Here is a 9,621-nt window from a genome sequence, read left to right on the forward strand (position 1 = left end):
ATTATTTAATAAAAATTACTTATTTACCAAGAGGAAATGTGATTCCAATATATTGTTTGAACATTGGTTTTTAATATTGTGGTCAAATCAACTATTTATATATATAATATTTATATAATATATATATATGCTATTTATTATTTATTTATAAATATGTTATTTATATTGCATTTTTTAAACTTTTTAATTATATGATGGAAATATTTGAAAAATACTTTTATTTTTTGTTTTTATTTCAACTATTATATTTTCTTTCTCTTCTAATAATTTATTATTTAAAAAACATTAAATCAAATCATATCAGATTTGTATATCCCACATCTTGACCGGATTCAGATTCGAATAAATATTTATGAGATCCAGTCGAATCTTTGTATCAAATCAGATTTGAATATACCCTGATTCAAATATGATCTAATCTGTTTCCATCCCTACCAAATCACTTGCCTACGATAACCTAGCTGATTAAATTATTGAACCATTTGACATGATTAGTAGGGTCTTGTATTAGACATTAATGCTCTTCATTTTTTTTATCCTAATTTTTATCCCATTTCTAACATTGACGAAAATAATTCTCATTAATCACACTTTTTATATGATGAATATATAATATTATAGAAAGTACCCAAAATTATCGATGAATTTTTACATTTTCTATAATTTTATGTATTTTATTATTTAATAATAACATCATGTGTTCATTCATTTGACATTGATAGTTTAACCCCTAACCCATCACTTGGATGAAAAAATATTTTGCTTTTTCGATTAATTTTAAATCATGTATTCCATTTTCGTCATCAATAAAAGTAATTCTTATTTTCACATTTATTTTGTTTAATATGGTGAATATATAACAATAGAACTATATCAAAATGCTTTATACAAAGCTTATATTTTTCTTTGAGATTATATATATATATATATATGTATGTATGTATGTTTGTATGCATTTATTAATTTATTTATTTACTTAATATTCATTACTTAGTTATAGCATCATAGATTGGCCCATTTAACCTAGAATCTTAGATCATTGACTTACCTACCATCTAGATACGGAAATGGTTTCATTTTCAAATTGGTTTTAAATTTTGCATTTCATTTATATCATTGATAAAATAATTATTATTTACCATATTTATTTTTGTTTATATTATTAGTATATAATATTATAGATGTGTCCAAAATTGTTTTATATTTTTTGTACTGTTCTATTTAAAAAAATATTTTTAATTATATATCATGGGTTAAGCTATTTGACCTGAAAGGTTGAACCACTAACCCACCCCCTAGATATGAAGATGGTTTAATTTCCCATTGGTTTTAAGTTGTACATTTGATGTCCATCATTAATAAAATTATGTCTATTTTATCATACTTATTTTTTAATATGACAAATATATAATAATAGAAATGTGTCCAATTTTTTTCAAAATTTCTTTTTTTTTTCTCTATTTTTTATATTTCTAAATTTGTATTATTTATTTATGACATCATGAAATTATCCATTTGACCCAAATGGTTGAAGTACTTACCCACGACCTAGATGGAAAATATGATTTCATTTCTAGGTTTATTTTAAAATTATAAAATTTTATTCTATTAATATTTATTGTGTTTGGATTTATTAGTGAAATTTATATTTATAAATTTGTATTATTTATTTATAACATCATTAATATCATTGATAAAATAATTATTGCTTATCATACTTATTTTTGTTTATATTGTTAGTATAAAATATTATAGATGTGGCCAAAATTGTTTCATATTTTTTATACTATTCTATTTTAAAAATTTTATTTTTAATTATACATCATGGGTTAACCTATTTGACCTGAAATGTTGAACCACTAACCCACCCCCTTGATAGGATAATGGTTTAATTTTCCATTGGTTTTAAGTTGTATATATGATGTTCATTAATAATAAAATTATGTTTATTTTATCATACTTAGTTTTTTAATATGAAAAATATATAATAACAGAAACGTGCCCAATTTTTTTTCAAAATTTATTTCTATACATTTTTATATTTTTAAATTTGTATTATTTATTTATGAAATCTTTAAATTATCCATTTGACTGAAATGGTTGAAGTACTTACCCACAACTTAGATGGAAAACATGATTTCATTTCTAGGTTTATTTTAAAATATAAAATTACATTCTATTAATAATTATTGTGTATGAATTTATTAGTGGAATTTAATAATGATAAAATAAAATATTTTTTACACTTCTAAATTTGTATTATTTATTTATGACATCATGAAATAATTCATTTGGCTCAAATGGTTGAACTACTTTTATCCACCACCTACATGAAAAATATGATTTCATTTCTACATTTATTTTAAAAATATAAAATTCCATTATTTTAATAATTATTGTGTACGAAATTATTAATGGAATTTAATGATGATAAACAAATGTATAAATGTTGGATTCAATGAGAGAGAATGTGATTTATTTAATGACTTAAATGTGAGACTTAATGAAAGGTAATTGAATATACTTAATAATATTCTTTTAATTATATTTTTTGCCCTTTTCAATGGAGATGAACTAAAATCAAGAAGAAGGGTATTTTATTAAAGAAAAATTCCAGAAGCCATTACCTCCTAATTCACACTTTTATAAGTAATATAGGTTTAGAGATTGGCTTTGGTGCTCACAAGGGAATGTATAAATGGTGTGAGCACTGAAACCGATTTTCATGGAAAGATATTCTAATGCAAGACTGCAAGGGAATGTGCAAATGGTGTGAGCACTGAAGGCGATTTTTAAACTTGAACCCATGGCCTATTATATCAACAGAGTTTTACTTTTTGTAAAACAGGATGGAGGGAATATGGTCCATTTCACGGCGGATGTTTTAAGAATTTTCAAAAATTGAGAGACGTAGCCTTGTTTCCACCGCGAAATGTTTCTCAAGTCTTCCTTTCTTTCTAATTCCTCCACGGTTGGTAGTTTGGTACAGTTAAGAACAAACACAAGCCCATCCTTGGACATGGATCTTGGGCTCAGAAACGTATAAAGCCCAAATTTGCCAACTCAAAAAATTGAGAGACGTAGCCTTGTTTCCACCGCGAAATGTTTCTCAAGTCTTCCTTTCTCTCTAATTCCTCCACGCTTGGTAGTTTGGTACAGTTAAGAACAAACACAAGCCCATCCTGGGACATGGATCTTGGGCTCAGAAACGTATAAAGCCCAAATTTGCCAACTCAAACCCCACCTTAGTTAAATCCAATACAACTTAGGATGGTTTCAGTTAGGTTTAGTTGGGTTTGGACAGGAAGTTCAAGTTTGAAAGTCTTCTCTCACTCATCATCATTCAAGCCTTATCACAATTATGTGGGGTTATTTAGCAACATGAATCCTGTTTCACCATTCTATTGTGTTTATGTTTAATGCCCATAACGATTGTTAAATTATTTGTGCTTAAATCATTTTTTATTACTTTTCTTTTCTTGATATCTTCATTTTTTATTACTTATACCCATGTCCCTTTTGGTCTACCCCTAACCTTTTTAGCCCCATTCAACTTGCAACAAACCACTTCTTCTTATGGGTATTATTTATGGTCTTCTATGTCTGTGACCAAACCATCTTGGTCTAATTTTTCTCATTTTATCACTTATTGGACTTACTCCTAATTCTTTTGAATGACTTAATATTACATCCTGTCCTTTCTATTTTTCCCACTTATCCATCTTTTTTTTTTTCTCTCCATGGGCCTACACAATAGTAGGTAGCCCATCTCCAACCCATAACCCCCACCCACCCACACATACACACGCAAAACCCTGGTATTGACAAAATTTGCCAATTGGCACTTTGCCCACTCATGCATCTCAACATATACATTTTTCTAATACTTGTTTTTTCAAACATGTTGTATTCGGCTAATCATTTCTAGCCCAACCCAGACCATAAAAAATCTGGGCCCATGTAAGGCGAGGCTTAGACCTATATTTTAGGTCCAAATTGCAGGTCAGAATTTTCAAATAATTCTTGATTAGTGGGTATGCACATAAAATATTTTCCAAAGCCTCTTATCAATTTTCTATTTTTGGTATTACATATTATACATCAGGGTGATTAAGGGTCATCGTGGGTTTACCTGCTAATTAATGTATAAATAAATGGTTAATTAAGAACCATTTCATCGATTAAGTAATAAGACCTGCTAATAGTAGTTCCTCACCCTTTATAGATGCTCCTATTCTCATTTCTGCTGGTTCCACCATTACAATGGTATTTTTTTTTTTTTTGAAAAAAGAAAATAAACCACTACTACAATGGTTGCTGAAGAGTTAAATGCCAACCTATGTTAATTATTTATGATATACACACAAGAAAGGAAAAAGTATATATGTTCTCTCCTGACCATCCTTTTCTTGGCTAAAATCTAACTCACAATGACAGAATAATCATTGTAACAGAGCTTAATATATAGGAATTAAGATCACCGTCACCACAAGTCCACAACCATGAATCAATTCTACCCAATTCTCTGGTGAAACACCTCTACATTCATGGCCCTCTTGCATTAAATAATTAATTAATTAGGGTTTAGCATTTGCACCCAAACAAAAATTCTTCCCAAGAACGCGTTTTATGATCATTCCAACCAAGAGGAAGTTGCTGTCTTCACTCTTCCCTACATGCATGGCTACAAGAATAATGTCGACTTGGGATTCACAATCTCCATCGACCACTTGGAACTTCAATAATATTTGGGATGTTCAAAAAGGAAAAATAGGAAGATATGCTGCTATGCCTGGCTACTTGCCTACTTCTCTCTCTCTCTATGATTTGAATAATTAAATTTGCAATGCTGGATTTAAATACTTGTGTGTAATGATCATAGTGTAAGCAAGCACGCAACAGCCGAATTCGAATTGAATAACCAGTATACCAGTAAATCCCAGATTGGCATAACATTTTGATTCGAGACCCGCCTTACCCGGCTGATGAATCGTCTACTTTTACACCTATTTATACATCAATAAAAGAAATTAAGGTTCAGTTTGGAAATATAAATACAAATATAGAGTGCAAAAACCTTATATTTTGTATTTATTCAACATGTATTTGTATTTATAGGCCTAAATGGAAAAAATAATAATAATTGATTAACCCCGATTGACCCATTGGTATCGCCAACACTGCACATGGCAGTCCGTTGACCCTACAAAAAAACCTAAAACCCTCATTACTCACATGGCCGGACCCGGCTGGATTCGGGACGAGGTCACATGCACGTTACAGTTATGACTTATAAGTGAGAGACCCAAATTTTATTATAGACCAACGGGGCCTCACGTCATTCGTCACCCGAGATGGACCGAGCTTTCTCAATTTCTGCGTAGCTTTCGGCCAGGACTGTTTAAAAAAAAATGGGCTGGGCTTATTAAAGACCCTATATTGTTTTATTTTTGAGTTATAAATAGAGATTGAACCTGAAGCTGAGCCCACAAATAAATAAAGAGCTCATTAGCTCAAGCTCCAGCTCCGCCCATTGACAATGTTACGACTTACGCGGTTGCAAACAGGTGGTGGTGTGTTCGTTCCATTAATTGCTTGCCAAACAGTACTCTACACGAATGCACATGCAACAGCTGGACGGACAAGTTAATAGGGAAGGGTGATTTGGAAATCAACCCCGAACAGGTCGTTGGAAGAGAAGAGATTGCTTGTACGAGATTATCTTGGTGGTCCAATACTTTAATCCAATCAAGAAACCCGACCCATGCAGTTTAATTTCCTTTTTATGTTGAATTTAAGATGCCGGAAAGGTACGATACCGAAAGAGCTTTGACCGATCAATCCCTGGCCTCTTTCTTCTTTTTATTATTATTATTTTTTAATTGATAGATTTTTATCTTTTATTAAGTTCCGCTCTGAAGTCTCAATTCTATTTATTTAAACCTACCATCTGATCTAAAACCCAGCAGACCAAACAAGGCCTCCGACCTCCGTTCATCTTCCCCTCTTTCTCCAACTTCTCCCAAGTCCTAAATTTATATATAGCCTCTTCCTCTTCCTCTTCCTCTTCCTCTTCCTCTTCCTCACTTGGTATCTTCAAGTAGATAGCTAGGCTGTGTACCTGTAAACATGGTGAAGGAGGTGCCATTTGTTGTCTGCATTTTGGCAATCTCCATTATTGCCATTGGATTTGTGGACTGCGCGTCTCCTACGCCATCGGTCGATTGCTCTACTGTCTTCTTAAACATGGCCGACTGTTTGTCGTATGTTAGCAGTGGAAGCACGGTTTCCAAGCCTCAGGGTGCGTGCTGTAATGGGTTAAAGACCGTCCTCAATACCAAACCTGAATGTCTTTGTCAAGCCTTCTCCAACAGTGCCCAGTTTGGTTTTACACTGAATCAGACCAAGGCCGCTGGACTTCCCGCTGCATGTGGGGTCTCTGCTCCTGCAGCCACCAACTGTGGACGTCAGTACTTCACTATTTTATTTTCTTCCTTCTTTGCATGCATCTTGTCTTTTCTACTATAGCTATAGTTATAGTTATAGTTATTACTAATCTTTTTGTTTTGCTCCGCTCTGTTCTGTTCTGACTTGGGTATGATCTAATTGATCTTCTGGGGTTGGGTTTTCACGATTGGTGATGGTTTTCTTTTCTCTTGTACTCTGCAGTGTCTGGTAGTGCTCCCAGCTCTCCTCCTGGTACGTTTCTTATTTTTATTATTCCTTAATTTGATAATGTGGGCTTTTTAGAGGTCGAGCTAGTGTTTGATAAAACATTAAAATCAGCTGGTACGAACATTGGATATAGTGATGTATAGTAAGATCTCCTTGTTCAGACCATCTTCAAAGGATGGAGATCTTATTGATCTTGATGCATTATGGAACGAACTATTATTATATATTAACCTTATACATATTTCATAAGAAAAGATTATATATTTGTGTTTTGTTTGCAATGTTATTGTTGTTTTGCAGCACCTTCGCCCAAGACTCCATCCCCACCTCCAAAATCACCCACCACGCCAGCTCCATCGCCACCTCCGGTCGCTAAGGCCCCTGCCTCCAACGTCGGTGCCCCACCGCAATCTGGTGCCTACTCCGTCCCGGTTTCTTTTCTGGCTCTCTTTGTTAGTCTAGTTAATATTGCTTCGCTCTATTATTTCTAACTTCTAACGTTCTTTCTTTCTACGGACATTGTTTGCCTTCATAAACACTACACTGCTACATCTTATAAACATGTTGATGGGGAGGGTGGAGATGCTGTTTTAATGACTAGAGTCAATTAGATTAAATTTGCTATTACGGTGTCCATATTGAGGAGGAGATCCCTGAGACCCTGAGAACCATTGTTTTCTTGTTCCCCTTATTATTATCATATATATATATTGGCATATATTGAACAAAGAATTAATTTTTATCTATTAATTCAATAATTAATTCCATGAGTAGCACAGTATTAAACAATCCTTGGTGAAACACTACTGTAAAATGCAAAAGGAAAACATTGGAAATTGTTGAGAAATGCTTTTCTGAACGAACCAGGATCCAATGCCAACATGTGCTTCGCATACACATTCATCAAGGACATAGTAGAAAACAAAAAAGAAAAAAAGGGATAAAGTGTAAAGAAAAGAAAAAAGGGATCCTCTGGGCTCTGCCAAAAAATACGATTCGGGCTCATGTGTTGTTCTCTTTCGGTTTCGGTTCGGTTTGTCCAAATGCAGTAACCTACCTCCCAGTCGCCCAGTCCCGCCCCAAGCCCCCGGGTGAGAGGTGAGAGAGATCGACAGAGTCATAAAATCTCTCTCATACCCCCAACAGTCTCTGACTAGATCTCTCTGTTAGTTAACATCAGCGTTGTTCTTAAATCAAAAAAAGGAGTTGACGCGCGTATCTCCATAAATATAATGAAAATAAAAGCACTTTGACCGAAAGTTGTAATAAGTAAACGAATCTCAGTTGTCGAGATGCATTTGGTTGGACAGAGACAGAGCGCTGTTACCTCTGTTAGTGTAATAGATGTGATGGATCCAATGCTTTTGCTTCCTGGGGCGGAAACTCTTTGCCCAAACAAGAGGCGTTTGCTGTGAACTGAAGATATATCCAAGAGCGAAGACTGAAGACTTGTTCCCTGCTTCTTCAGTACGGCACTAGAATCGAATTGAACCCTTTCATGGGAAAGAGTAATTAAATGCGCATGGGTTATGTAAGTGATGTATGTGAATTCCTTCTTTTTCATTTGGTTGTGGATGCTCACTTGCTCAGGTGGAAGGAAATCAGCTAAGCATTAAAAAACTTTTAATATAAGCAAGTAGGGAGATTGCATTTCTTAGTTAAAACCAACACAGAAAAGTATCATGCTTCAATTCCCCACTTGTTTGAATAAAAATAGTGAGATGAATTATTACAATTTGACTTATTTTCTTAAATGCAGAAATCTAACTTTGACCTGAAGAGAGATCTTATTATATGAAACTTATGATTTGCTTCAAAACTTAAATTATATCTGCAAGCAAATACAGATTGTTTATCTATTTTCTGCTTGCCAAGACTCTGTCAGAACAAAAGTTTTATATTCTAGCTCCTTGTTATTATGTACATGCAGGTCCTGCCCCCTCAGCACCGGTTTCTCCGCCAGTTCCCTCACCAGAAAGCTATACTACTGCCAAGTCGCCAGCTCCTGCACCCGTGAGTGTGAGTGAATCTCCAGCTCCGGTGCCTGCAAGTGAATCCCCATCCAGTTCTTCCGCAGAGGCTTCCGTCAGCTCAACAGTTGGGTCTCCAGTTCCTACACCTGTGAGTCCTCCTGTCACCGACACATCATCTTCAGCGCAGTTGGGTGCTTCCTCGCTTCTGGTGTCGTTGGTGGTTGTTTTTCTTGCTCTAGCCATTGCTTATTGATCCTCCTTCTAATTTTGTGTCATTTATGTTTTCTCATAGCTACGGTGTTTACCACTAGCTTGATGATTTGTTAGATTTGATATTTGTATTCACTTTGGAAAGGAACCCGAGACATGCATGGCATTCTTTTGTTTCTTTTGCATGTCCATGCTTTATACTGTTTACTTTAGACAAATTAAATAATTTCTTACACACTGACACTACTACCAGTGGCAGCCGCATGTCACCTTTCTTCTTTCAAGAAGCGAAGCAAGTATAATTAATCTAAAGAATAGCCACCGTTTGGGAGTGATTATTTTTAAGCATGTTTTAGGCTGGAATTACACCAATAAGCATTTGGATGCATTTCAGAAATAAATCCAAATAATTCACTGCTTTTTTCAAGAAATAAGCAAGCGTGTGTGCGACAGGTAAGGAAAGCTAAGGCAACAACGTAGATGTAGGCCCTCCCCAAGCACTCCGGATGGCCTCAAGAAGGAGAAACTAAGAAGGGAACTTTTATTTTTATTTTTGGTATTTTGGTAACAAAGTGAATTAAAAGGAGGGGAACCTCTCACAGGGCACATACGACACGCAAGCCTCTGTGCTATTACATCCCAATGACCTCGCAAGAGAAAGACCTTTAGGCTCTGTTTGATTTGTTAAAAAGAGGTGGGAAAGATGGAATATTCTTAAAATATTCCGCTTTCCCATGTTTGTTTTGTGAGACGCACGGAAATG

The 9,621-nt window shown here is 34.3% G+C and overlaps 1 protein-coding gene across 1 annotated transcript; it reads left to right on the plus strand.

The window, feature by feature from the left end:
* Positions 1–5,961: 5,961 nt before the first annotated feature.
* Positions 5,962–9,043, plus strand: LOC104605930 (uncharacterized). The gene is made up of 4 exons (XM_010270888.3): positions 5,962–6,466; positions 6,670–6,699; positions 6,976–7,089; positions 8,606–9,043. The coding sequence occupies exons 1-4, from the start codon at positions 6,130–6,132 to the stop codon at positions 8,899–8,901; spliced, it is 777 nt and encodes a 258-aa protein (XP_010269190.1). The 5' UTR covers positions 5,962–6,129; the 3' UTR covers positions 8,902–9,043.
* Positions 9,044–9,621: the final 578 nt, after the last annotated feature.

Source organism: Nelumbo nucifera, chromosome 1, assembly GCF_055504915.1.
Source record: "Nelumbo nucifera cultivar China Antique chromosome 1, China Antique-T2T, whole genome shotgun sequence".
In the NCBI taxonomy this organism is placed as follows: Eukaryota; Viridiplantae; Streptophyta; class Magnoliopsida; order Proteales; family Nelumbonaceae; genus Nelumbo; species Nelumbo nucifera.